This window comes from Camelus ferus, chromosome 34 (genome assembly GCF_009834535.1).
Source record: "Camelus ferus isolate YT-003-E chromosome 34, BCGSAC_Cfer_1.0, whole genome shotgun sequence".
Classification (NCBI taxonomy): Eukaryota; Metazoa; Chordata; class Mammalia; order Artiodactyla; family Camelidae; genus Camelus; species Camelus ferus.
The window spans coordinates 16,874,172-16,902,152 of NC_045729.1; the positions used below are offsets into that span (position 1 = coordinate 16,874,172).

General features: G+C 56.6%; 2 protein-coding genes across 5 annotated transcripts; one reads left to right on the top strand and one right to left on the bottom strand.

Annotated features, from left to right (window-relative positions):
• Positions 1–64: 64 nt before the first annotated feature.
• On the top strand, positions 65–12,051 carry TNFRSF1A (TNF receptor superfamily member 1A). Of its 3 annotated transcripts, none has more exons than XM_032472883.1 (10): positions 66–395; positions 7,120–7,273; positions 7,498–7,626; positions 7,852–8,001; positions 8,157–8,235; positions 9,779–9,846; positions 9,955–10,083; positions 10,383–10,411; positions 10,618–10,900; positions 11,029–12,051. In XM_032472883.1, exons 1-10 carry the CDS (start codon positions 357–359, stop codon positions 11,319–11,321), a joined length of 1,353 nt encoding a protein of 450 aa, XP_032328774.1. In that variant the 5' UTR covers positions 66–356; the 3' UTR covers positions 11,322–12,051. The 3 variants fall into 3 exon arrangements, with proteins under 3 accessions (XP_032328776.1, XP_032328774.1, XP_032328775.1); XM_032472884.1 differs by having other exon boundaries at positions 67–395; positions 9,970–10,083; XM_032472885.1 differs by lacking the exon at positions 7,120–7,273 and having other exon boundaries at positions 65–395; positions 7,498–7,669.
• On the bottom strand, positions 11,659–27,914 carry PLEKHG6 (pleckstrin homology and RhoGEF domain containing G6). Of its 2 annotated transcripts, XM_032472882.1 has the most exons (17): positions 27,766–27,914; positions 27,301–27,447; positions 26,395–26,600; positions 25,002–25,157; positions 24,294–24,458; positions 23,875–23,970; positions 23,554–23,604; positions 23,136–23,285; positions 22,239–22,349; positions 21,945–22,094; positions 21,645–21,782; positions 21,296–21,415; positions 20,791–20,923; positions 20,559–20,674; positions 14,005–14,168; positions 12,649–13,347; positions 11,659–12,465 (listed from the first exon to the last, which is right to left on the bottom strand). In XM_032472882.1, exons 3-17 carry the CDS (start codon positions 26,530–26,532, stop codon positions 12,456–12,458), a joined length of 2,397 nt encoding a protein of 798 aa, XP_032328773.1. In that variant the 5' UTR covers positions 26,533–26,600; positions 27,301–27,447; positions 27,766–27,914; the 3' UTR covers positions 11,659–12,455. The 2 variants fall into 2 exon arrangements, with proteins under 2 accessions (XP_032328773.1, XP_006175616.1); XM_006175554.3 differs by lacking the exon at positions 27,766–27,914 and having other exon boundaries at positions 27,301–27,465.
• Between the last annotated feature and the right edge of the window lie 67 nt (positions 27,915–27,981).

Sequence of the window (27,981 nt, forward strand, 5' to 3'; positions counted from 1 at the left end):
CCACCTCCTGCCTCCTCCCGCCTCCTCCCGCCTCCACCCCCGGCTCTTCCTGTCCCGAGGTTGCAACACCCCATTTGCCTTCCCCTCCCACCTCCTCCTCCTCTCTGCTTTAATTTTCTCCGAGTTCTCCGAACTCAAGCTTCAGTCCTGGCCTTCCGGGTTTGAGGGCCCTGGGACCGGGCTGTGATCTCTGCCCCAGTCTCAACCCTCAACTCCCTGACCCAACGCCCGGGATCCACTTGGGACCTCGGGTCCGGTAGGTCCCGGCTCATCCTGGGACTGTGTCACTGCCACAGTCGTCTAGCCGCCCAGGCCTGAGCCCTGATGGGGGAGTGAGAGGCCCCAGCTGGCCGGACATGGGCCTCCCCACCGTGCCTGGCCTGCTGCTGCCCCTGGTGAGTCCGGGGACCAAGGGCCGGAGTGGGCAGGTGGGCGAGGGGCGCCTGGGGCAGAGAGGGCTGAGGGCCAAGGGCCGAGGGCCGAGGGCCTGTGTGGCTCGACCTCAAAATGGCCCATTCATCTGCTGCCCTGAGTCCGGGGCACGGGAGTCTGGAAGGCCAGGAGGGGAAGGGAGCTGGGCCCCGAGAGCAGAAAAAGTTTGCTGGGGCTGGGGGTGCCCAGAAATGTGGGGGCAGGTGACCCACTGGGGAAAGGAAAGGAGTGGAAGAAGAAAGGTTGTTCCTCTCTGGGTCCTGATGGTTCAGAATTCTGTCTGGCGGGTCCCCTGGCTGCCTGGGAGCATGTTGGGCTGTGGAGAGGTGAGGCTGCCATGGGCCTGGCCGAGCAGACCCTGCTGGAGGCCAGGAGCTGGATACTGGGAAAGTGGGGAAACTGAGTCTGGGAGATGCAATGGGCTGGGGAGAGCGTGGTCGGGATGCTGTGTGTTGGGGGCATTCGGGAGAGGAGTGGGAAACTGGTTGGGGTCAGGCAACTCCGAGGCCTCCCCAGGCCCAGGCCTCCCACCTGGGGGGCATTCTTCACCCTTGGTCTGTGGCCCCTGTCTGTTAGACTGACCCCCCTCCACAGTCTCAGAACCCCTGTGCCTGCCCCCCATCCCCCTCCCACAGACCCAAACAACAGATTGCTTCTTTCTTTCTCCTACAGCTCAGTTTGGGGAAGTTGGTAGACAGTTGTTTTCGTCACTGGAAAATGTCCCTTTCTCTTGCCTCAGCCTTGTTTCAGTGTATCCCTGATTCCTCCGTGTCCTGGAGTCTTCCTGGGCAGAGACCCCTGGCCCCCTCCCCCACCTAGTCAGGGTAGGGGGGACTGCGCTGGCCACTTTCTTCAGGGGTCTGGCCCTTCCCAGGCCCAAACACCCCCCCACTTGCCTCCCCCCACCTCCTCTCCCCAGGGTCTTCTACCATCTCCCCTAATCACTCCTTCCTTTTCTTCCAAGTCTCCCAGAAGCCTCCTTCAACTTCTCAGAATCTCCTTTGTGAACCTTTCCTCTCCAGTTCCTCACTCTCTCTCTTTGCCCAGGTCCACATTTCTCGACCCTGACTGCCCACGCAGCAGCTCTCTCCCTCATGGCCCCTCTTCTGCTCTCCCTTGGCCCATCCTTCCCTTGTCTCTAGGCTGCCCTTCTGCCAGCCCCCCGCCCCGCTCCAGGTGCCCTGCCTTCCTACTTCTCTTTTCTCCGGGGAGTATTTCACCTGCCTGATTCCTGGCTCCCTCAGGTACCAGCTGCCTAGACTTGAGCAGCTTATGTAACCCCTCCACGCCTTGTTTCTTTATCTTTAAGACGGACACAATATCACAACACCATAATGTAGTTCTGGACATGAAACAGATTGGTACATATTAAGTACTCAGCTTCTGTGTGCCTGCTCTGTGCTAGACACTCTTTCAGGTGCTGGGATTACAGCAGTGAACAAAATCTCTGCCTTCATGGAATCTACATTCTAGAAGAGGAACAGGGTATATAGCAAACAGAAAGCACTCAAAAAACGTTAGTTTTTATCCTGTTAGTAATAGTAGTGGTGGTGGTGATTACTCAGTCGCTACTGTGTTTGGAAAACAGAGGGAACAGGGAGCCTGAAGAGAGAAAGGAATGAGCCTGGGGCTGTGGCTGGTGTGATGCTAAGGGACCAAGATCAGCCCGGAGCTGGAGGGGAAACAGGAGGTCTGAAGTGCTGGGCAAGGCTGTCTGTGAGATCTCCAGCTGCCCGCCACTCAGCAGGCAATGCAGGGGACGCTGTGTGTGTGTGTGTGTGTGTGTGTGTGTGTGTGTGTGTGTGTGTGTGCGCACTTGTGTCAGTGTGTGGGGTGGAGGTGTGGAGAGAGGGGAGAATACAGGAGAGACTAGGACAGGGCACACAAGATCTTGCTGCTCTCAAAGAGCTTCTTGGAGCCTAGACAGCTTACAGCAAAAAATGATTTTCAAGTATCTGGGGGGAAATGTCCACAAAAGCGTTGTGGAGTGATGTCTGGAACACTGATGGGAGGCAGGACCAAGAGGGGCGTGAGCGCCATCCTGTTGCCTTTTCTGCTTGGCAGATCTCAACCCCAGTGCCCGGCTTCTGGAGCTCTCCTTGCAGAGATGCAGAGCCCACAGTCGCCTGCCTCTGACTCAACCAAGAGCACAAGCCAAGCACAAGCAGTGTGTTCATTTTGTGCATTTATCTCAGCATCCTTGGCAGCCCTATGGGACCTGCACCTTGCTGGTGCTCCTTAACTGTTTGTTGAGTGAATAAAGGATGGAATGAGGGAGGGAACGCCTTCAGAGAGAAGTGGTTTTGGAGCTGAGATTTGAAGTCCCGGACTAGCAGGAAACTAGAGAGAAGGGGAACTGGTTTAAGAGAGAGCAGAGGACTGGAGAGATGGGATTTTGTGTTGGGAGCTGGTGGTGGCAGGAAGCTGAGCACCTTGGCTGGAGGGGAAGGACCCTGCTGAGGAACAAGAGAAATGAGAAGGAGAAAATTGGAGAAAGTGGGGGGATGGGAGGAGAGAAGCTTCTTTACTGTGGTCCCCAGTAGAGGAATCCATTCATTCATTCATTCATTCATAAATGGTTCTCTCAGGGCAGCTGCAGCTGGGAATGTGTTCAGAACAGCAGTGAGGTAGTTCTGCAAGTCCTCATTCAGGGAAGGAGGGACCCACAGAAATGATGTTTGAGGAAAACTCCCACAACTGTGGTTGCAAGTTGAAGCCTGCATGCAGATAAGAAAGTGTGTGGGATGGATTGGGGCTGGAAAGAGGCTGGAAGACAGTTGCAGTGATCTGGGCTGAGGCAACCCACGGGCTTGGAGAGGCCTGAGAGATGGCCGCAGAAGGCCTGGGCAGATGAACCACAGACCCGGCTGCAGCAGGGGAGGGATGGGGCCTTGAGGAGAGAAGGGTGGCAAAGGTCTCCGCATTGATGCTGTGAAGTAGGTGGTGTGAGATTTGTCCAGGCCCGGAGGTTGATGGATTTCGTTTGGAGTGTGTTAAGGGTCCAGGGACTAGCCAAGTAAAGAGCGTATCTAACAGGCTAGAGCAAGGTTCTCAGACTCTTATCCACCTCTGTGTCCTCTGTACATGCTACCTTCACTCACCCGGCATTCTCAGGAGAGGAGTCTCGTCAGCATCTCCAGTGAGGGTGTGTGCGTGCGTGCCTGTGTGTGGGAAGGAGAGCGATGCGGCTCTCTCCTGGAGATAAACATGTGCCTACGGAGCAGGGGAGCACTGACTCCCCTCTTCCCACTTTGATCGTCACTGGCTTTAACTGGAGTGGAAGACAGAGTCATAAAATCAACCAGCCAATCAATCCATGTTTATTTTGCTCCCCGAGCTCTGGGTGCCAAGCATGAGATTATCTCTGACCAACACACTCTTTCTGATCTCTTGTGACATGGTTTATGGTCTGTCTGGGGACATCATACCTACTTACCCAAGGTAGTTATATCATGGTGAAAGCCCAAAATAGATACGGTTAATTCATGTCTTTAAAGTTCATGGGGTGGGGTGGGGTTAGCCTCAATGGAAGGCTGCAGGGGAGGGAGACGCGTCTCAGCTGGGCCTTGGAGAAATGCAGGTCGTGAGCTCCTCAAAGCTTTTGACCACACGTGTTTTAACGTAATGAACAAATTAATGTGGGATGGGACAGCGAAGTGGTCCCCAGGCAGCTGGTTTGGAGTCAGACCACAGGGTCGCTTGCTCTCAGCTCCCCCGCCCCCACTCTGCAGCCCCAGCACCGGAAGTCACACTTAAAAGCCTCCCCAGGCGGAAGTTGTGGGGGAGTTGGAAGGGTGCTGGGCCACCCCCTCAACTGTCTCTCCACAGGCACCTCCAGCTTCCTGCCCTTCCCCAGCTCCAGGCGATGGCACTCAGGCTGGCTGGGGTCTGGGGTCTGGGCCCTCAGAACTCACCTCCTACTTCTGCTGTTTTGCTGCAACACGCAGCTGCTAAGCATATGCTCCCTGGAGCCAGCTGGCGCCAAGGAAGTGTGCCCACTGGTGGGGTCTGGCTCTTGGGGTCAGAATGGGCCGGCTAGGGCACTGCTGGGGGTTGGGGGAGACTCGGGAAATAGGGCTGGTTATCTTCTGACCCTTCTTGCTTACGCCCTCCCTCCTAGAACTGGGTGTTCAGGACTCTAGAGTTTTTCCTGTGCTGCCAGTGGGCTTGTGGGAAGGGCTGTGGAGAGTCAGAACTGGCCTTATTTCCTAGGGATTGTCTGGGGACCCCAAGACGGCCCCCCAAGTCCAACCTAACTGGCCAGAACCAGCCAGGCTATGGGAAGGCAGTGAACCCCGGCAGGAGGGCAGCCTTGGTTTGCTCCTTGCTGGAACTGGGGAGTGTCGGGGGCTCACAGGATAACCCAGGGAAAGGGTTTATCTGTAGGGGGACTGGTTGAACCAGGAGGAGGAGCCCAGAGGGGCCGAGTCTAAAGGAAGGATACTGAGGTGGGAAGGAGCTGAGTGGCCCTCAGGGAGGGGCGGGGAGTGGCCTGATGGGAGGAAGCCAGGGGTCGACAGAGACTTCCTTTTGAGATGGGATGGGATAGGGAGCCATTTCCCGAAAAAGTGGGCCAAGAGGGACTGAGGTCCCTCCCTGACTCTTTGGAGGAGGAGGCGGGGAGGAAAGGGGGCACTGCGTGGGGACTGGAGGGAGAGGCTGGCCCCCAGGAGGAAAGGATTAGACAGGATCCCGTTGCGGGCTGGTCCCTTCAGCCTTTCTGCTGACTCATGACCCTTGAGGAGCTGGGGAAGCTGCTGGTTCCCTCTCCCTCCCTAGGTCTCCTCCCGCCCTCTGGCCTGAGTCACTGGGCGGAGCTTCTGGGAAAAGATTTCCCTTTCCCGGATCTGACTTAACCCCCCAAGTGCTGGAGAGTGGTGGTGGGGGGCATGTGGCCTGAGAAAGCCCCCCTCCCTTCCTCCTGGGAAACTTTTTCTTTACAGGCCAGTCGTCCCTGGAAGTCTTCCCGCAGGCTGTCCCGGAACCAGAGCCCCCCAGTTCTTTTTCCTGACTCTGTCTCTGCCCCTTGGCTTTGCTCCCAGGCGCCTGGATGGAATTCCAAGTGCCAGTGACCTTAGGTGCTGCGAGCTCTCTTCGGGGAAAGGAACCACACTTTCAAGATTGGGAAGTTCTTCCCATAAACACCCCAAGCTCTTCCTGTTGCCCTGGAAGGGGAGCTGGCACAGTGCTGGAGTGGCCAACCCTGCAGGAGGGTTTCTGGGCCTTGTGGCTGAGGCTGGGGCTTCTGGGCAGCTGCAGCGACACTCAGTGGGTGACTAGGGTGGGACCTGCCTACCAGCCTACCTGCTTCAGGCTGCCAAGCCCTCCGATCCCTGTCCCTGTCCCTGGTCCTGGTCCCTGGTCCTGGTCCTGGTCCCGATCCTGGTCCTGGTCCCGGTCCGGGCCCGGTCCCGGTCCTGGGCTGGGGAGTCTGTGATCTGATTAGTCTGTAGTTCCTAAGGTTTAACATCCTTGGAGGACGTCCTCTTATGGTTAGGTAAAGCGAATTTTATAGCAGAGAAAAAAAAGTCAAGGTCAGGGAAAACCAGGGAAAGGTGGTAGGAGATGAAAAAGCGAAGTCTAGGTTGGAGTGCAGCCCTGCCTCCTGGCTGTGCCGTCCCAGCTCTGAAGCCAGGGCTGGGACAGTGATTCTGAGGCTGCCTGTGGGCTTGGCCTGAGGCTGGAAAACTGGCCTCCCAGGATGCCCCTGTGTGCAGAGGGACTCCCTGGCACACCCTCAGCTCCCAGCTTGATGGTTGTTTGAGCCGATCCCTATCTGGCCAGCATTAGTTGCGTATAACCTACATGCCTTTGCCCACTCTTCATCACCTGCCTACCTCATCCCTGACCCTGAACCTTTTTTTCCACTCCCCTCCCAATCTGGGGTACTTGTACAGATTTAGTGGTGGGAGGAGATGCAGCAAGGAGTCTGAGGGCAGGATCCTGTGTGAGGTTTTGGTACAAATTTATGAAGAAACTCTTGTGGGGGGTCGATATAGCTCAGTGGTAGGGCACATGCTTAACATGAATGAGGTCCTGGGTTCAATCCCCAGTCCTTCCATTAAAAAAAAATTTAAAAACAAACAAGCAAACAAAAAAACCCTTCCTCTTGCCTCTGCCCACTGCCCAGGAATGGTGTCCACAGGAACATCACTCACCTCCACTCCAATCTGAGTTTACAAACATGCTTTTCCTGGCATAACATAATACAGGCAAGTGCCCAGATCCTAACTGTTCACCTCGGTGAATGTTCAGAGTGAACACGCTGTGAATGCGGTGCCTAGATGGAGAAACACCACCCCAATCTGTTGGAAGGGTGGTGTTTGGAAGGGAGCTTGTTGGAAGGGCCAGAGGTAACTGAAGTAACCTGCTTGTTCCCAGCCCAAAGAAGTGCTTGAACATCTTAAGGATGATATACAGCCCGGCCTGGGTTCTACCAGCCTTGAGCTGGAGGGACAAAAATGAACACACAGGACAAGTAGAGGACTATTAAGATGGTGTGGCGCCAACAGCTAAGCTTGGAGGAAAATGTGGAGTGTGAGCGGGAGTGGCCTGGGGAGAATGTTCCACCGGGAAAGGGCTTGAGCTGGAAGGGTCTTAGACTTGCTACCTCGAAGCCCCCCACCCCTGATGGGGCCTCCTCCATCCAACTCCTGATGGGGCCTCCTCCATCCGACTCTTCCCCAGGTGCTCTGGGCTCTGCTGGTGGATGTGTACCCCACAGGGGTTCATGGACTGGTCCCTCACCCCGCGGACCGGGAGAAGAGAGAGAGTTTGTGTCCCCAGGGAAAATACAGCCACCCTCAAAATAGTTCCATTTGCTGCACAAAGTGCCACAAAGGTAGGAGGGAGGGGTAACCCTGGGACTCTTGCTATTATAGGGCCTTGCTGCTTCTAGGTGTTCTGGAACCTGGGGTCCCTGACTTTGCTCCCACTCCTGGGCTGGGAGTTTCTCCCTCCTTTCCTCTCCTAGAGACTTCAGGAAGTGCCCTGGCGGTCCTCCCTGGCCTGGGGCCCTTTCCCCGAGCTCTTGGCTGCAGCCTGACCCTGACACCCCGATCACAGGCACCTACCTGTACAACGACTGTCCGGACGTGGGGCGGGACACGGACTGCAGGGAGTGTCCCAACGGCACCTACACTGCTTTAGAGAACCATCTCAGACAATGTCTGAGCTGCTCCAAGTGCCGGAAGGGTGAGTCCCAGGAGGGGGCGGCGCTCTAAACAGACCATGTCAGGTGGGTGTTCAGAGGGGTGTGCGCGTCCTGTCTCTGGGGAGGGTGTATGAATCTGTGCGCTGGGGGTGGGCAAGGACGTGTGTGCACCTGTGAGTGAGTGCACGGGTGTGAGCGTGTGTTACACAGAGAGACATATAGCCGGTGGATGGTGAGGACTCATAGCCCTCTCCTCCCCTCACCAGAGATGGCCCAGGTGGAGATTACTCCTTGTGCAGTGGACCGGGACACTGTGTGCGGCTGCAGGAAGAACCAGTACCGACAATATTGGAGTGAGACGCATTTCCGGTGCCTGGACTGCAGCCACTGCCCCAACGGCACGGTGCATCTCTTCTGTGAGTATGGCTCTCCCAACCCCTCTCCTCGCCCCGTCTCTGCAGGAAGGTCTCCTCTTGCTTTACCCCTGCCCCTCTGAGAGCTGTCCCTCCAGTCCTCAGGGCATGGAGAGGGTAGGCACCCTCTTTCAGTCCTGCTGCATCTCTCCCCACAGGCCAGGAGAGACAGGACACTGTCTGCAACTGCCACTTGGGGTTCTTTCTAAGAGATAACAAGTGTGTCTCCTGTGCTAAGTGAGTACTTCTGGGGCACTAGATCGGGAGTGCAGGGTGTGGGATGGGGAGGCTGTGGGAGGACCCACCAGCCAGACAGGAGCCCAGGGTGCTCTGGCTCCTACTGGCTGTTTGGGTGGAAGACACTTCATGTCAAGATAACCAGACAGTCCTGCCTGCTGCCAGCTTATTCCAAAAATCTTAAGAAGTCTTTGTGGATAGAGGCTCATACCCGCCAGGGACTCACAGTTCTTTTTAGACATTCAGATTTTTTTCCAAAGACATTCAGATTCTTGGGTGACAGGCTCTACTGTTGATTCTAGGAACGTATTTTTACATCACTGAAATCAGCCTGCATCTTACAACAATTGATGGTGTATCATGGCTTAATTGACAGCTCTCTCTGTGTAGGATGTAAATAATGGTGCCCCTAATTGATGGCATCTTGGGTTTGATGCAGTATGGTTTTTTCTCCCCAGCTCCTTTGACCAGGCCTCCTCACTCCTGACTCTTTCTGAACAGCAAGAGGCTGTTCTTGCACACTCGCTTGCAAAGAGGAAACTGAGGGCTCTAACATTGAACTACCGTTGGTTTAAATATCAGCCTAGCCGCTTACTGGCTGTGCCACCTTGGACAAGTGACTTAACATCTCTGAACCTTTAAAGTAAGGATAATGACAGCTGGTTGGCAAAGTTGTAAGAACCACAAAAAATATAGCTAGAGAGTGTCTGACAAGAAACTATTTTCTTGTTTCCATCAAGTTTCCTCTCTTCTCCTTGAAAGAGCTTTACATCCATTCCCTGTGGTTCCTGCCACGCGCTTGTTATGTGGGTAAGATGACCTCTCCCTGCTTTCAGATTCCTGCTGAGAACCCACCTTCTCAAGTTCCTTCTTGGACCTCTGATGTAGTTCTCATCAGTCCATGCTGCCCAGTGCCAGCTCCCAACACGGGAAAATGCACTCATTCTAGAGTGTTCTCTGGCCACCCCCAGCAATATATATTTTTAAATTGCTCACCTGTGTGCTAAACCCCTCTCTCAAAGTGAAGTGTTGTCACTAGCAGTGTCGTCTAGAGAAAAAGCTCTTTGAACTCTCTTGGCTACAGATTCTCACCAGGAAAACAGTGATGAAATAACGATTCAATGACAGTCTCGATTTATCAAGCGCTTACTATATGTCACGCGTAATTTCTCACTTTCTCCTCAACCTGACAGGGGGTAGGGTGCCTAGTTTCCTGATGAGGAAACTGAGGTTACAGGTGAAGTGACTTGTCTGGAGTCACACTGCTAGCCAATGAATGGGCTGGAATTTATACCTGACTCTGACTGCTTTGAACTTTTTCTACACAGTCTCTTCAAGATCAACTCCAGCTCTAAAATTAAGTGATTCTGGGATTAACTAATGTTTCTTTCCTCTGCATTAATTCCCAAGATGGGTGTAATTTCCAAGATATCAAGAGATAGCTAAAATATATGTAAAGCGAAGAATTTCCAACTATCTATGCGTTTTTTTCCTTTTTTTCCCCCTGAATTCCTCCTACAGGTGGGCCCCTACTCTCTTTTAGGTGTAAGAGCCTAGAGTGTGAGAAGTTATGTCCAATCGTATCTGAAACTCGGAAATCTCAGGACCCAGGTGAGGAGAAATATCCTAGTGCGCATGCGCACCGGCCCTCTCCGTCTTGCCCCTGCCCCCGTCCATCCAGCCCTGTCGCCTCCCGCTGCCCTTGCCCTCTGACCGCAGTCAGCTTGTCTCCAGGCACCATCGTGCTGTTGTCCCTGGTGATCGTCTTCGGTCTTTGCCTGGCATCCTTCCTCTTCATTGGCTTAGTGTGCCGCTACCAACGGTGGAAGCCCAAGCTCTACTCCATTAGTGAGTGGCGCCTTCCGGAAGGGAAAGGGTGCTGATGGGGATGTGGGAGGCGGCTGGGTGGGTGGGATGCACAGGCGTGGAGGGAAATGAGGTTCCTTTAGTTCGCTGCCAAGGACCCCACTGGCACAAGGTGGCCCTGGATGGCTGGTGAGAGGTAGTCCTGCATCAGCAGTTCTCGCGTCCCAGGGGCCACATCGGCCCTGAAGCATGTCACCACAAGTGCCCACCGCCAGCCCCAGTACGGGCGCCACGGCTGAGAGGAAGTGAAATTTCTGACGCTCTGTTTCTTTTTTTCTCAGTTTGTGGGAAATCGACACCTGTAGAGGAGGTAAGATGAAAGCGAGGGAACTAACCTCGGTCTTCCCTGACTGTCCACCGTCATATTTTAACACCCAAATCACCCGGATCACCTTTCGCCCGGGGGGGTCCCCTAACTCCCTCAAGCCCCAACTCCCATCCGGAATCCAGAATAACGAGGGCTAGGGCAGTTTTTCCTCTTCCCCTCTCACTAAAACTCTGCTCTCTCTCCTTCAGGGGGAGCCGGAGCCCCTGGCCCTGAGCCCAAGCTTCAGTCCCCCCACGGGCTCCAGTCCCGTCCCAGACTTCATTTCCGCCTCTAGTCCCACCTTCACCCACTGTGACTGGTCCAACTTCAGAGTTGCATCACCCCTCAGAGAGGTGGCCCCGCCCCACCAGGGGGCTGGCGCCATTCTCTCCCTCCCTGCGCCTCCAGCCTCCACTCCCGTCCCCACTCCTGTTCAGCAGTGGGAGGCCGGCGCCCACAGCGCCCACAGCGCCCCGGCTCAGCTCGCAGACTGTGAGTTCCTCATTCATCCCGGCGGGGAGCCCGGGCCGGGGATGCGGGTGGGCGGGGCGCCCGAGGCGCGGGGGCGGGGCCGGGAGGGCTGCTGCTCCCGTCTCACCGAGCCGCCCGCCCGCCCGCAGCCGACCCGAGAACGCTGTATGCGGTGGTGGACGGCGTGCCCCCAACGCGCTGGAAGGAGTTCATGCGGCGGCTGGGGCTGAGCGAGCACGAGATCGAGCGGCTGGAGCTGCAGAACGGGCGCTGCCTGCGCGAGGCACAGTACAGCATGCTGGCGGCCTGGAGGCGGCGCACCCCGCGGCGCGAGGCCACGCTGGAGCTGCTGGGACGCGTGCTCCGGGACATGGACCTGCTCGGGTGCCTGGAGGACATCGAGGAGGCGCTGGGCGGCCCCGCCCCCGGCCTTCCCCGGTGAGGCCACGCCCCGCCTCCTGGGGGCCGCCCCGAGGACGGCTGCTTCCTGCCCCCTGGGCAGCTCGGAAGGACCTTCGAGATGCCCTCTGGACCCCCTTTTTTCTGGAGAGGAAGGTCTTGGAGGAGCAAGCATGATCTAGCAGCCACTCACCTGGTGCTACTCCCTTAGTGTACATAGCTTTTCTCAGCTCCCGGTCAGGTGTGTGTGTGTGTGTGTGTGTGTGTAGTATGGGGGGGAGTGTCCTCGCGAGAAAGGCTGAGTGTGTGTGTGTGTGTGTGTGTGTAATATGGGGGAGGGGAGTGTCCTCGTGAGAAAGGCTGAGTTGTGTGTGTAGTATGGGGGGTGAGTGTCCTCGTGAGAAAGGCTGAGTTGTGTGTGTGTGTAATATAGGGTGGGGGGAGAGTGTCCTCGCGAGAAAGGCTGAGTGTGCCAGGAGCCCAAGGCCGTGGTTGCAGGGAAGAGGGGCGCCATGCCTCATTGCCCATTTTGGACTTGGAGAACCCAGCAAGGCTGCTTGGCAGCCCCTTGTTGGTCCCTGAGCCTGTTTCACAGTAGATAAGCAATCTTTTTATCCAGTATGTACACTAATAGAAACCTGGCACCCTTTGTCCCCTGCCTGAACAAGCACAGAGTAAGATGAACTGTCCCAAGGCAGGGGAGGCACAAAACCATGGGGCCTCCTGCCGGGAGCTGTGTTCTTTTGTAAATACACTAAAACTCTCCAGTTAAAGCTCTCCTCTTGGAGGAAGTGGTCTTTCTGAGTGGTGGGTGTGGGGGATGGGTCCAGAGTACAAGATCCTGATGGGTGAGAGATACCCTGCCACCATGAAGGGCACTGACATGATTTGTTGCCTGAGCTCACTCTGTGACCCCCCACCCCCTGCCCCCACTTCTTTTTCCTCTACCTTCACGTAGCATGGGCTGGGAGGCCATTTTTATGCACAACTTTATGTGGGCCTCTGGTGTGTCTATGATATACAAATGTACAGCTCTTGATCCCCAAAGTCCTCAGAATAGGAAGGGCAGAGTGCCCAGGGAAGTGTCCTTGAGGTAGAGTCCGGAGGTGAAGATGGTGACCAACACTCTTAGGGAGAGATTCCCTCTGGGAGAAATGCCGAGGGTCTTTAGTGGTCCTCACACCTCTCTGAAAAGGAAAGAGGCAGGTGTCAGGCAGTCAGAAATGGAGTGGAGTGAGGCTAGAGGCCCCTCTAGTCCTGCCCTCCTATACTGACCCGCCTCTCCACCGGCCTCCTGCTCTGGCACCCCTACTGCTCCATCCTGGCCTCCCCGCTGCTACCTCCCATGCCAGCATCCCCTTTGCACTTACGATGTGGACAGGGGTGTGTCCAGGTGTATGATGTGAGGCCCACGCATCCTCTGCAGTTGGACCCGAGTCAGCTTCCGTGGCCTGCTGTCCCCAGGCTCGGGGACACCCTCAATCCGTTGGCTGGCCAGTTCCTCTCGGATCTCTCTGAGCATGTCCTCAGCCCGGAGAGGGTGGCGAGAGGGGGTGTAGCTGGGTCCCAGGAAGAGAGGTCCCTCTTCTTCCTCATCCCCGGAGGATTCCCAGGGGCTTTCCCCAGCAGAGTCTGTGTGGGTCGGGGAGAGGGGGAGCTGCCCGCGAAGTCGGGCCCTGTGCAAGGTTTCCACTACCACATTCCCTCCCGCCGAGGTCCTGTCTTCTTCCTCAGACCAGCTCGGTGGGTCTCTTCTGGGAAGGCTGTCTCCTTTCTGGATAACTTGCCCTGGCAGTTCAGGGGCGCTTCGGCGTTGGGGAGCTTGGGGGTCAGGAGGCTGGGGTCGCAAAGGAACATCTCGGAGGTCCAGAGTGGAGAAGGTGAGGCGAGGGTCTCGCCGAAGGGCCCTTGAGCGGAGACGGCTCAGCGGGGAGTGGGACGCCTTGGGAGAGCCTGGGACCAGAGTGCCATAGCCAGAGTCCGATGTGTCATCTGGTACTGAGGGAGCATCTTCATCTGTGTCTTCTGTCACCACTAGGTGGGGGATGGCAGTCGAGCCCTCGGGAATCCTACAATTAATAGCGGATGGTCAGAGTCAGATGCTGAACAGTCAAGTTCAAGACCAGGGAGTCTTCCTTGATCACTCCATCCAGAAATGGACTCTCCTCCAAGCTTATTTTGTTATCACCTTTTTGCTGCACTAACAGCTTTTCTCATCTCACTGGCTAGACTGTAGCCCCTGCACTTGGTCCAGAACCTTGTATCAGCTATTTGCTGAGTACTTCCTGAGCTCCCCTGAGGTTACCCCCCAGTGATGGACTCTTTTTTCCTCCTTAACCATGCAGTTCAACAGCTATGTTAATCTGGATGAACCTCTCACACTCTCTGGGGATTTGAACTAGTCCGGTCCCTGCAGCTCTGACATTCTGCAAAACAGCACTTCACTCTCCGCGCCTGGCCTGGGGGGCCTGCTCTTCTCAGGAATGTGTGCCTTTTGTGTGTTTCCCTTACCCTGTGCCAACCTTAGGCTGGCTAATCCCATGTGGCCCTTCACACGGCTCATGCCAACCTGTTCTGCTCCAACCTGTAGCCTGGGTCCCTCAAACTAGTCCTAACCCCCACCAAAAGCTGTATTGCCATTTCCCAGCCTTGTGGGTTCCTCTTCCCTCCCTCCCTGCCTGCAGCCCCCTTACTTTGGGAGACCTTGTGCTCCCTGGTGGTCTTACCTCCCCTCCACGCTGCTTTGAGAGCCCTCCGGGGAAGGTGGGGAAGGAGGGGACGGTGTGGAGGGCCTGGTTCCTGGGGACTTCCTGTCCCCGTCCCGATAGAGGGCCAGGAGCTCCCTCTTCTGTTGGATGTACTCCTCTGCCTTCAGCTTCTGCAGGGTGACCTAGGGTGGAGATACTTTCATTAAAAGCTCTCATTTATTGAGCACCTGCTGTATGCCAGGCACCATGCTAAATGCTTTGCATATATAATCTTGTTTCATCTTCACAGCCACTCTATGAGGCAGACTTTTTTGCTCCCACTTTATTCCTGAGAAATAGAGACTCCGGTAAAGTAAATGCCAAGCTGATGCCATAGGAAAGGGGCAGAGCCAGGATTTGAACTCCTGAGCTGGTCCTGGGGTGAACAGAAAGCCTCGTTTTCTACCTGTACAGTTTCTCCTGACTTCACGCCTCCTTGGCAAGCCCTCTGTCTGGCCTGTTCCCTCCTTCAGGAAGCCCTCCTTGAACGGCATACGAGCTCTGACAGTGGCATAAGAGCTCTGAATGGGGCTGGGTCCTCGGGTTACTCTTTCTCCTACCACCAGGGTGGGCTGGGGCAGGCTTTATCCTGGGCTGAGGACTCTGCTGTCCTTCAAAGGTGAGAGCAAGACCGTCCCAAGAGGAGTGGAGAAGGGATACGTTATTGTCTGTCTTAGCATTTTCATAGAGGCACCAGCAGAATAAAAGAGTGACATCTGAGAAGAGGTTTATAAAGCACCTCTGTATGCGGTCATTTGATACACACCAGCACCTGCAGGGTGGAAAGCCTGGGTATTAGCCCATTTTACAGGTGAGAAAACAAGACTTCGAGAGCTGAGTGGACTTGGTCCAGGTTGCACAGGTAGAGAGAAGCAGAGCCAGGACTGGGCGTTTCCCTGTGAGTCCTAGTTCAGTGGCTGCACTGCTTTTCAAGGGCAGCTTTATTTAATTTATTTATTTATTTTTTCAAGGGCAGCTTTAAAGGAACGAGAATTACCAAGAGACAGCTTTCTCTTGGGGGTGGGGAGGGACGGCAGCAGAACCCGTGGAGAGGCTGCAGGCAGAGGCTTGGCAAAAAGAGTTAGTGTTGGCTGCTGTGGGCAGCGCCGATAGCAGAACTTGCCGGAATGGCCATATCGCTGTGGAAATACTGAACTACTTCCATGCTGGGAAGCAAAGGGCTACTGCCTGAGCCTCCCACCTTCCGTCCCTGGGACCACTCAGCCCTCCCCCAGGATGCAGCAGCAGAGGGATGATACCTGGCGCAGCAGGGGACCTCTAGCTCTGCTCGGATTGGTGATGCCCATGCCACTCTGCTCATTAAGTAATTTGAATATTCCTCCCCTCCCCTTTGAGGTATATGGACCAGCAACTCTTAGGCACCTAGACCTTCCCAAAGCCTCTCCAGAAACACAACAAGGTGGGGAGGTAGCTGGGTCTGGACAAGAGACATGTTGGCAAAATGGATGTACAGGGACAGCAGAATGACATCAGGCTTGGATTTCCAGTTCTCCTTGCCCTGGCTTCCCGGTCACTCCGTCTCATGCAAGGATTCTTAGCAGTCTCATAAGACTTGGCCTGTTGGCCAGAGCCAGGGATGATGGTGCCCAGGGACAGGAGACCAGCACGCCAGACCAGGTCCTGTGACCTCTTCCACATCCCCCAGCTGTGTGGAGTGCGGGGAGGAACCACCGAAGAGGAGGGTGGGAGGAGCTGTTCTTCGGTCCAGGGCAGGGCTAGGGCAGCCTGCTTGTCCTAATGAGATGCCCTTTGGCCCCACACGACCTAAGTTCAATTTTATGTTTGGGATGTCCAGGATACAGAGGGTATGTGGAGGAAAAGAACTGGGGGGGGGGGGGTCTGGAAGGAACGTCTGACACCAGCATCTCCACTAAACTTGCCCGTGACCCCACCTGGGGAAGAAGCAGGGAGGCAAGGGGGCAGGGTGGAGCTGAGGAACAGGACACCTCAGGTACCTGGACAAGGCTGTCTGAAGTGCCCTTGGCCACCCCTAAGGCTCTCCTGCAACCCTGGGAAAACTTCTCAGCTTGGGTAAGCGGAGAGACATGTTGGGGGCAGGGTGGGAAAGGAAGAGGAAATTGGTGCCTGGGCTGGAATGTGACACCTCCACAAAGCCAGGAAGAGGGAGGGCTCCCCCACGTGGGGTTCTACCTCCTTTGCCCCAGGTGGGGAACTGAAACCTTGAGAGGGAATGCCTCCCTTCCCCACTGCCTCTGGAGTGGCTCCCAGATTCACCTGCTCTCCTCCCCAAGCCCTCCATCCTGGACAAAAACCATCTCTTGAAGCTGCCCTTGGACTCCCTGAGTGACAAGTCGGCACCAAGCAGGCATCACCACCTAGGCACCATGGGCTACCCCCTTCTAAAGATCACAGTAACAAGCATTTCTGGAGCCCCCATTAAGTGCTGGGCTGCATGCCAAGCGGCTTACAAACGTACTTCTCCCGTCTGTCCTGTTTGGTGGTTCCCATTATCCCTGCATCCCCAGATGGGACTGGGCTGAGAGAGGTGAGGTTTCTCCTGCAGGAACACAGACAGCGAGACAGAGCTGGGCTGGGCGCCCCAGAGCCCACCTCTTTCCTCTGTTCATCCCTTGGCCTTGCCTCTGATAGCTTTCTGTTCCTGGCACAAGTTCCGTTTCCTCTTCCCAGCCCTTAAATATGGGCATTTCCCAAGATTCAGTCTCTCTCCTCTTGAGAAACCCATTTTTTCTAAAAGCTTAAGCCGCCGCAGCCAGACCTGCTAGCGATAAATCTACGTGTACGTCTCTATAAAGGCGGAGGAAAAACAGTCTGGCCCCTGGGACCAATAGATATTCTGCTGCCCTCTTCAGTTTACAAAGACTTGTGCTGATAGAGAGAGGGATCCCCTAAGACTCTGGGGTGAGGTGGTAGCAGGACAAACTCATTTCAAAGTTTCAGGGTTCTCTGTTTTTCCAGGGAGGCAGGGAAGCTTGTGCACTGCTTAGTTGCACATCAGAAATGACTTCCTCACCCTCTCTTAGCCTGGAGTAAGACTCTTGGGGGCCAAGTTCGTTTGCATAATAAAATACCAGCAACTTTTAGTGGTTCCCTTGGGGGTTCTAAACGAAAGTGGGAGGTGGGGTGTCTTCACAGGGAGAGAACCAAAAGAAGAGGAGAAAGTTCAGCGATGGGGATGATAAAGAAAAAAAGACTTCTGGCCAGTAAGCTGCCCTGGGCAGTGGGGCTCCAGGCACCCAGAGGTTTGTTTCCAGATTTATCCTCTGCTTCACTCTTATCCAGGCTTCAGTACAACTCGAAATCACTAGTGTGGTGTCAGCTGCCTTGTGAACACCGGGCTGGGGGTAGTGGAGCAGGAGAGAGGGGACTCTGAGTCGGCCTGGAGCAGTGCTCAGGGCAGATGACCCCTGACCCACCCCCTACCTCGAACTTCCTTGGGACTGTCACCATCTTGTTTAGGAATCTAAGGAAGTGGCAGCCTCAGAGGCCTGGAGGACACAAGATCTTGAGTTTCTGCCTTTCATTCTTCTTCCTTTTGTTTTTTAATGAAAGTACTGAGAACTGAACCCAGGACCTTTGCACATGCTAAGCATGTGCTCTACCACTGAGCTATACCCTTCCCCCCTTTTCATTTTTTTAATGGCAAAACTCTCTTATTTATTATTTACTCTCCTATTCTGAATTTTAAATACAGTATTTAAACAGAGCCTAAGCGCTGGTTTTCCTTTTCTTGAATAAGGTCTCCACACTATGATATGATATCGTAGGTAAGATTGTGGGAAAAATGCTTACAATTATTTAAAGAACAAGACTATTTCCTTACATCTTCAGAAGTTGCAGAAGCGCTAACTACCTCATGTGCGAACAACAAATCATTATAATCCAGTCATTAAGGCCCTGTGAGAACCACTCCTGTGATTTACATTCTAACAATAGTGAAGTTGCATTCTTTAGAAATCTTCTACACTATGATTTCTTGTTCAAAATGCCTTTTCTCTCTTTTTCTAAATTGAGGTATAACATTGTATTTGTTTCAGGTGCATACCATAGTGACTTAATACTTGTATATATGATGAAACGGTCCACAGTAAGTCTGGTTAACCTTGGTCACCATACGTTGTTACAAACATCTTTTTTTCTCAGGAAAAGAACTTTTAGGATCTATTCTCTTAGCACCTTTCATAGTTCACCCTTATTTCTCACCTGAACCCCAGTCTGTGTCTCCGTGTTTCCAAAAGCCCCTGAGAGATGTCCACTTGGTGTCTCCCACGCCCTCATTTCCAAAGCGCCTCTGTTTAAAACGAACCCTACTGCCCGAGCCCCGCCCCACCTAGGAAGCCACAACTAAGCAAACAGCTTTCCCTTTCTAATCATTTCTATCTTTACCAAAGCAGTCTTTCACACAGCAACGTCGGGCGCAAGCCATCCTTTGTCCTTGCGGGCCTGAGTTGCCTAGAGCGGGCACCATGCTAGCTGCTTAATCTGAATGGTTTCTTCCTCCCTATGAAGCAAACACTGTTATCATTTGTATCCATTTTGCAGGTGAAGAAATGGAAGATCAGAGAGGCCACATCATTCACCCAAGGTCACCCAGCTAGTAAGAGGGAGAGCTGGTGTCTGAACCTTCTGCACAGGCTTCTTTTTCTCCCTCTTTTTTAAGTGGAGGTACTGGGGACCAGACCAAGTACCTCACACATGCTCAGCACGCGCTCTACCAGCTGAGCCGAACCCCCACCCCGTACACGTTTCTAACAGTCTCTCTAGGGCTCACCCGTCTCTTCTTTTTCCTTCAGCTCCTTTCTGCTCCTTTTTTTCCTTCTTTTTTTGCACCATGTCCCTAAGGCCAGGGCACCGAACCTCAGTGTTTCACACCCAGACTAGTAGGGTAAATCTCCTGCTAACAATCCCGCCCTCCCCCAGCCCACTTGTCACACGGCCACCTGACAGTGCAAGACAAAACACACGGATGTCACATGGCCTTCATCTGCTCGGTGGCTCTCTTGTCAACTTGACAGCCCAGTTCAATTCGGTCTCATCCAGCGCACACTCTCCTGCAGGCCCCAGGGTCCCACAGAACTCGGCCTCTGCTCCCTGGCTGTGGTCCCTCCAGACTCAGTCACTGTCCCCCAGATAAATCCAGCCCAGCTGCTCCCTTGATTCTTCTGTTCAGGGTCCTCCCCATCCTTACAAGTCCAGCTCAAATCTCCCCTCTTCCTTGGCTATTCTGCTCCTCTAGCGGGTTAAATAGTGGCCCCAGAAAGATAGCTCTAAGTCCTGACCTGCAGAACCTGTGAATGGGAGGGACCTGTTTGGAAGAAGGGCCTTTGCAGATGAGCACACAGCCTGAGTGTTGGAGCTTAGGATGTAAGATGAGACCCTGGATTTAGGGTTAATGACTAGTGGCTTTCTAAAAGACAGAAGAGGGAGACTGGGACACAGAGGCAGGCAGCGGAAGATCATGTAAAGACAGAGGCAGGGAGTGGCGTGATGTGGTCACAAGCCAAGGAACACCTGGAGCCTCTAGGCGTTGGAAAAGGCAGAAGGACTCTCCCTGAGTCCTTGGAGGGGAAGCGTGGCTCTGCAGACACCTTGATTTCCAACTTCTGGTCCCCAGAACAATGAGAGAATACGTTTTTGTCGCTTTAAGACACCAAGTTAGCAGTAACCAATACAGCCCCATTTGGGTCTCCCTTCTTCTGAACTCCTCCAGCTTTTATCGTAGAAATCTACCCACATCACTCCCTTGTTTAACATCTTCACTGGCTCTGCGTCATTTACAGGACAGAGTTCAAGTTCCCAGGCAAGGCATCCAGAGATGGGCCTGATCTGGGGGTACCTCCCTCCCAGCTTCTCCAAGGCTGCGCTGCCCTCGTGCAGAAAGTCGTGGTGACGCCAACTACTAGGCTGGCGGTTCCCTCAACACACACAGCTGCTTCCGACTTCCCGCCTTCACACATTCTGCTCTCCACCTGGGACACCTATCTTGCCCACCTCGTCCCCTGACGTCCTCCTAGGTACCCCCTCCAGTGGTGCTCAGACAGGAGCTCCTCTGTGAAGTCTTCTCAGCATAGGCCCCACCTGCTCTGCCAGGGCCCTTTCCCACCCAGCCCACCAGACACAGAGCATCACTCCCTTCTCCGTCCCAGTGCCCTTCTGTACACACGCTTCTGCTGTCTGCGCACTGATTCCTCTGGCCAGGCTGCAGGGCGCGTTCCCTGAGGGCAGAGCGGTGTTTTACTCTTCTGATTCCTCTGCACTCAGCCTGTGCCTGCGCACAGAGGTGCCCCGTTAAAGTCTGCTGAACGGAAGGTGAAGTTCAGCAGCTGTTTCTCGGCCTGGAAACCTTTAGGGGCGGCTGCCCTGGCTCCCCCGGGACTGGCAGCCTGCACCCCGGCTGGCCAGACTTTATTCTGTGCTCTTACGATGGTTAAGGTACACCAGAGCCTCTCTCCCCCTCTTTGTCCTCCCCTCCTGTGCTCCCATTTCTGAGCTCTGGGGCTGCCGCCATCCCCCCACCACCTGGTTTCACACACCTGCGCCTGCTGGGTCTTCTCCAGCCACCGGGCCCGGTCTGCAGGGCTGGGACAGTGCACGGTGAGGGCGCTGGAGACGCACTGGAATTCCGTGAGGTGGATCAGCAGGAAGCTGCCTGGGTGGTGGAGAAGGTCAGCTTCCAGGGCTGGACCTTATGTGATCCCCATCCCAACCTCCCCATCCCCTGCTGATCAGACAGGAGAAAGAATAGCTCCCCCAGGAGAGACATACTAGGGTCTCGGAGCGGTTGGCACACGAGCTTCTCCAGCATGAGGGGCGGGCGGATCACCTTGGCTTTGTCTGCCCTGCGCTGGCGCTTGGTCACCAAGAGCACATCAGAGAAGAGGAACAAGTACACGTCCAGCTATGGGGTGCACGTGGGAGAGAGAGGAGGTCAGCTGGGGAGGGGGGAGGGCGGGACGGGGGTCAGGGCCCGCGTCACACAGGGACAGGGCAGAGCTGCGGAGTCCTGTCAGCCTGGTCCCACCTCTCGCTTAGCAGGCAGGGTAAGTGGCTGACTCAGGGTCTTACAGACAACCAGAGGTTAATCAGAAACACATCCTCTTCTCAACACACAGACACACACAGACATACATACAGATGCACACAGAGACACAGACACACACACACCTCTTCTCCCACTTCCAGCCTTCTGACTCGTCCTGTCTCCCTCCATCTCCCCCTCCTTTCTCTCCAGCTCATCTCCCCCTCCTCTGCTCCTCCACAGCCCCCTCACCTTCCCTTCTCGTCCCTCCTTCACACGCACAGGTCCCTCCAGCAGCAGCTGCCTGGTGTGCTCGGGAGCAACCCCCAGCACAGGGGATGTCAGGTCCAGGGTGGAGAACGGACGCAGGTTCTGAGGGACGCAGAGAGCGGAGGATCAGGGCGCTGGGGGAGAGGGAGCATCCCAGTGCCTCCATTTACTCCTTTGAACCCCGAGGCTTGGACCCGGCCCGCCGGGAAGGAAGGATGGGAACACAGCTCCGCCACGCCCTGGGGCGCCCTGCCCCTCCCCCTGCAGGTCTGGGCTTCATCCACTTTCTGGGGGCTTTGCTCTTTCTGAGTCCCTTCCCTTGGCCTCTCACCTTCTCCACCTCCTCGCTGGACGGCTCCAGCACCTCGTAGGGCCCGATGCGCTCAGCTGCAGCCACCAAGCTCTCCTGCTCCTCGCCCTGGCGCACCTGCTTGTTGATGTGTCGGAGGAAGGACTCCACCGCTGCAATCTAGGTGAGGTGGGGGGTGGAGGGAGGACAGCTCAGTTCCTCGCCCGCACATCCTGCCCAGTCAGGGACATCCGGGCCACACTGTCACATACACATGAGGAAAGAAACCTCAAGAGTCCTGGGAGATCTGTTCCGGGTACCAGCACCCAGCCCCCAGCCTACCATGGCGTTCAGGGCCTCCTGGGCGCGGGCCTCGGGGCTCCTCTTGAGCACAGCCTGGAGCAGCAGTGGGTACTTGGTGATGCGCTGGTGGGGCTTGATGAGCAGGTCCCCCAGCATCTGCCTCCCCGAGCGCTTGTGCTTCTCACACCACTGCTGGGCAGGTGGGCAAGGGTCAGGGGCCTGCGAGCTTCCTCCTGCCCCAGCCCAGGGATGCGCTCAGCCTTGGACCCAGCTGGAGCTCCGGGATGACCAAGGTCGGCCGCATCCCCTTTCCCCAGGCAGCCCCTCTCCCACCTGCACAAAGGTGTGGAAGAGAGGGTTGTTGTCTTGCTGCTCCCGGGCGTAAGCCATGGTCTGCTTCACCCGCAGGCAGTACAGGACGTAGGGCTGGAAGCGCTGGCTGAACTGGAGGGACAGATGTCAAGGCGGGGAGCAGATGGGGCATGGAGCCTCACACAGACCCTCAGTCCAGCTCCTACCAACCCTGACTCTCCATGACTTCCAGGCCCCCTCTTGGGATCCCAAGAGATCCAGACCCACCACCGCTCTCTGAGCTCCATCCTCAGCCCCTGCCACGCCCTGCTCCTCTGGACTTGACCCACCATCAATAATTCAGCTGGACCGTTTTCAGGACACTACAGATCCCATTTCACCCCCACCATGGGGCGGTGACTCAGGCTTGCTCAGAAGCCCTGCTCCAGGGGAAGGGGCCACCGAAGGCCCCCGGGAAACTGTTCCCTGCCTCTCTACCACAACACAGCTCTGCAAGGCCCAGCGCCCAGGTGTGCTGGGAGGAAGTCTGACCCCAAGTCTCTTGCTTTCTCCTGTTGCACTTTGTGCTCCGGGTGCCCCTGTGGCCTTTCCTTCCCCCAGTTTCCTCGGGGACACCCCGCCGCTTGTCAGTGGGGCTCTGTCCCAGGCAAGATTTCATGGCTGATGGGAGCTTAGGCGTAGCCTTTCCCAGAGACAGCTCCACCCCAGGGTCTCCAGAAGGCCAAAGAGCCTTCGGGACAGAGCTCATGCTGGTGGAATGAACAGTAGGATGTAGGGTGGTATTCTGGGGTAGGAGCTGTGCCCCTGGGCCCCTCGAGTCACGGCAGGATTCCAGGCACATGGGCCTGCCCTGCAAACAGGAACCCTCTGGGCTCTCCCAGTCCCGCCATCCAGACGTGACCCTTCTCCAAGCCTCACCATCAGGAAGCCGTTTTGCAGGCTGACGGGGTCCAGAGGCTGGCCGGAGGCTCGCATTTCCTCCAGGGAAGGCCCCAGCACCTCTTCCCAAAAGCTCCGGTGGGCTCGAATCAGACTGGGGACATTTCCAAACAAGGTCTCAGCTGACACCTGGAGGAGGGAGCAGAACTTAGCAACATGCAGGCAGGTGACCTCTGGGCAGCCCTGGCCATGGGTGGTCAGGTGAGGACAGCTAAGCCTGGATGGCGGGGCTGGGGAGGGACCTGCAGCTTGTTTGGGGTCTGGAGCAAGAAGGGCTGGGGAAAGGGCTAGGGGGTGGTCCTCGTAAATGGGGCAATGGCAAGTCATTCTGGGCAGCCTGGAGGGCTCTCTGTGACCCTACCCGTAGCTCAGCCTTCCCTCCCGAGCACCCACTCACCTCGGTCAGCAGCCCCACTCGCTGCAAGTTCAGCAAACCCGAGGCTAGGAGCTGGGTGCAGGGAGAGAGGAGGGTATCAGCACCTGACCTCCTCCTCTCTGCCCCCAGCCTGGCCCTTCACAGCATCTCCACCCCCCTCCCCAGCTTCAGTCCTGCTAACCTCTCCCGCAAGACCCTGGGCAGCTCTCAAGTCAGGGGGATCTCGGTATCCTGCCCCTCCCTCCCCAACAACCCCACCCCTCTGGTCGGAAGAATGGGGGATGATTCAAGGGAGACGGTTAGAGGCCAGGGCTGGGGCTGGGGGGCCCTGGAGAGGCTCACATCCGTCATGATCTTAAGCTTCCGCACGTAGATGAGCTCCGTGGTCAGTAGCTCCCACAGCGCTTCCTGCTGGTGGCAAAGCTCCCGGCTCATGTCCTGGCACGGATAGGGCTGGGTCAGCGGGGGAAGGAGAAGAGGACGGGCTGCCACCATTCGGTCTGCTGGATCTACTCCATAAACGGCCTTTGATCCTCAATCAGTCCTCCAGTGTGTGGGGTTGTTGCCCTCACGTCACAGATGAGGCGACCGAGGTCTCACTAGTACGAGGCAGGGCTGGGATCTGAACCCAGGGCAAGATGCCTCCAAGTGCTTTCCCCACAGGGCCCCACTTGTCAAGACCTTTCCCTCTTCCAGGCAGAGGTGAGATACACGTGTGTGCCTGTCCCACCACGAGGACAGACACTGTGTTCCAGGCCCACCTTGTGCCCAGGCACCAGCTCCTTCCAGGACTTCTCAATGGCCTCGCCACTGTCACTGGCCTCTCCTATCTCCCAGTGCCGCCGGTCCTCGGGGGGCAGGCGGGGCATCCCAAACATGCTGAACGTGTGCAGCCTCACCTCCAGCTCGTGGGCCTTCGTGACTTCCTGGGGAATCGAGAGGGGATACGTCCTGGCTACATACGTCCTGGGCGCCCAGACTACCTGGCCAGGGAGGGGCTGCGAGGGTGCATTTGTCTGTGTGTGTGTGTCTGGGAATGGGAATGGGAGCCCTGAGTGTGAGTGGGGATGTGCAGGTCTGAGGGTCGAGGGACAACCCTGACTGGGATTACAGGGTACAGGGTGTTGCTGGGACATGGATGGAAAGGCACTTGCCTGCAGAAAAGTCCCTGGACAGAGACAGAGGGGTCTGACCTGGGCTCCCTGATCAGAAAGATACCTTCCAGGGCTCTCTTAAGACAGAACCCTTCAGAGGGAACTTCAGGTGGAGATGAGCCTTAGGGAACCAGTGGTCTTGGGCAATATTTTGACATTTGCCCCTAAAGCTCACATTTCTATGAGGCAGGCTCTCTAGACAGAGCCGAATGCAGCCTCTTGGAGGGAATGCACATCCTCTCAGCTCTGACCATCCGTGGGGGACATCGCAGGTCAGGCAGGGAACATGCAGATGGGCGGAGAGGGACCCCTTACCTTGAGTTTAGGGGAGTAAGGTGGGCCGGCCCCAAAATGGCCTCCATGCCTTTTCTCAGGCTCCAGTTCCCGCCACCGCAGAGGAGACAGGCCTCTGGCAGGGCCACAACCCTTGGCAAAGGGGGCATAGCCCTGGAGGCGTCGGCGACTGGGATCCTGGAGGAGGAGCAGGGGGCAGTTCTGGAGGGGTGCTTCCCTTCCCCCAGAAGTCCCAGAGAGGCAGTGGGGCCAGGCTTGGCTCCAGACAGCATCCCCTACCCCTGCAAGTTGAGCCAGCTGGCCTCTCCCCTCAAACCAGTTTGGTGTGAGCTGCTCTGGCCCTGAGTCACAGCAGCTGCTGCCAGGGAGGCTGCTGTGGGTCCGGCAGGGGCACGCCAGCCTGGTTTCCCGAGGGAGCTGGGGGTAGAAGCAGGGCCTCGGCCAGAGCAGGAGCCCAGGCATGCACACACCTGGGCTCTGCGTGTGGCCCCCGTGCCCGCCCGCTCACGTGTGCAGTCCCTGTACCACGGCCACGCGGGCACGGTGCCTGGTGCACACGCACGCTGAGTCTCTCACAGCTTCCCGTGTCTGTGACGGCCTCCCTCGCACATGGGGATGAGGGCATTCTGTGGGACATGCAGCCGTGTCCCGAGTTGGGAGTGGCTGCCCTTTCGTGTGAGAGGCTGAGGCCGGGCCAGAAGTCTCCTCCAGGGCAGGCCTGGTCACATTCCTTGATCTGCCTGTGGCCTGATTTACCCCATATACCTCCTAGGCTCCCTTCCTGCCCTCAGCTCTCCTCCCTGTCTCTCAGGGCCAAATCCTCCTCCTGTCAGGAAGGGATACCCCCGGCCAGAAGCAGAACTGTCCTCCAAGTGGAGGGGAGGTCTGGAGGCTGAGGGAGAGACGGCTGGGCCGCCACACCACTTTCCCTGGTCAGCGCTGGAGGCCGGCCAGGAGGGTGGGGCCAGGGTGGAGCCAAGGCAGGCCCCCCACCTGTCCCCACCCGTGCAGGAGGGACACTTTGAACCTTTGCTCTTCTTCCAGGCCTGACTCAGAGGGAGGCAGGTCTCAGGGAGCTCACAGGCTCTTCCCAAGCAGAGGCGGGAGGCTGGGAGGTGCCAGCCCGGGGTTTGGTGACCTTCTCCTCCCACCCTGGCTCCGCGCCTCTGACCAGTCTAACAGTGCCTCCTCTGAGGGCCTGGATTTCTCTGGCTCTCTGCCTCACCTGCCCTGTCTGTCTGGGATGGGTGTGGAGTCCTGGGAGCCTGGCTCAGCATGGCCCCCTCTCCCTCACAACCCAGGAAAGAAGGCAGGGGTGTGGGGTGGGAAGAGAGTGGGGCACAGAGATTTGAAGGCCTTGGTGTCCTCCCACCTCCCCCATCATGGACACCTTTGGGGCACAGCCTAGACTCACCAGCACGGGGCCTCCTCGGGCAAAGAGATTGCCGGCAGTACCCTGGGCGGAGGCCCGATAGCCACCCCCATAAGTCTCAATGCGGGAGGCCACTAGTCCTTGGAAGGGACGCTGAGTGGGAGGATCGAAGCCCTGCATCCCTTTTCTTCTGGGTCACCTCCAAAGGGTCATAGCTCCAGTGTCCCGCAGAATGGGGCCCCCTGAGGCTTCAGAGAGAAAATAAAGAAATGGGCCAGCCTTGATCAGTGAGTGGCACCAGGCTGGAGAATGATGTGGGAGGGGGAGGGAGAAAAGGGGAAGGGAGAGGAGAGGGCCAAGATTCCTTGTTGGGAGAGCAGCTGCCTCATCTATGACTTGGTGGGGTGGGGTACACCCCACATGCTGGGTAGAAAGCCCCTTGGAACTATACCTCCTCCATCACCTGTCTGCATTGGAGCACCAGCTTCTACACTGGCCTCAAAGGGTGCTCGAGTCCTAAGGATAGCTGGGAGCAAGGGTCATAGGTCCCCTGCCTCCTGGATACCCCCAGGTGTGGGGGTGCCCCTTGCACCTGGCTACCCCTCCCCTTCCCCATAAGTGGCCTGGGGAAAGGCTGCAGGGGGGCCATGGGGGGCAGCTGGAACTTGCCCCGCCTGCCACCTGTTTTTGCACAGACCACAAGCTACGAATGTTTTTCACATGTTTAAATAGTTGGAAAAAATCAAAAGAAGAATAATATTTCATAACGCATGAAGATTATATGAAATTCAAGTTTCCATGTTCATAAAATTGGAACACAGCCACATCTCCTCCTTGACCAACTGTTTGTAACTGCTTTCTTGCTAATTGTGACAGAGAGACCACATCGCTTCAAAGTCTGAAATATTTACTTTCTGGCCTCTTACTGAAAAGCTTGCCGACCCTTACCTGGTTTCCAGGGCACAGACAGCTGTCAGGCTGCTGGCTTTAGAGACAGCCAGGTGGGAGCAGGCTCCGTTTGGTCTTCCCCAGCCTCTGGGAACTCCTCTGAGGGGCTGGGAGCCGTGAGTGGGGCTGCATCCCTTCCCCCTGAACCTGGATAGAGGACCCGCCCTCTGAGTGGGTAGAGCCTGGAGGAGAGGCCTCCTAAGAAGGTGCTGGTCCCCTCCAGGTGGGCTCCAGGACCCCACTCAGCCGTCCCCTTATTCTTCCTCTGATTTCTGAGCAGGGGAGGGCAATGCTCCTTGTCTCCCAGGTGCCCTCCCAACAATTCTCCCTCCTGGGGCTCTGCGTCCCTCTCCCTCTTCTTCCCCAGGGTCCTTTCTGAGCTTCGACCGGCTTCCCTTCCTCTCTGCCTCCCGAGCCCCAGGCCGGGCGCCCCGCCCCCGTCGGCCCAGCTCTCCCGCCACTCACCTGTGCCCGCAGGTGTCCCGGCGCCCGCTGCCCACGCGGACGGCCCCTAGTCGTCGACAGCTCCCCGGGCGATGCCCGCCCCGCGGCCCGGCCGGGTCTGGGACCGAGCGGCCCGCGGGACCCGGGCGGCGCGAGGCCGGGCCGGGAGGGAGGGGGCGGAGGGGGCGGGGCGGCGGGCTGGCTCCTCCCCCTCCCGCGGGCACCGGACCCAGCGGC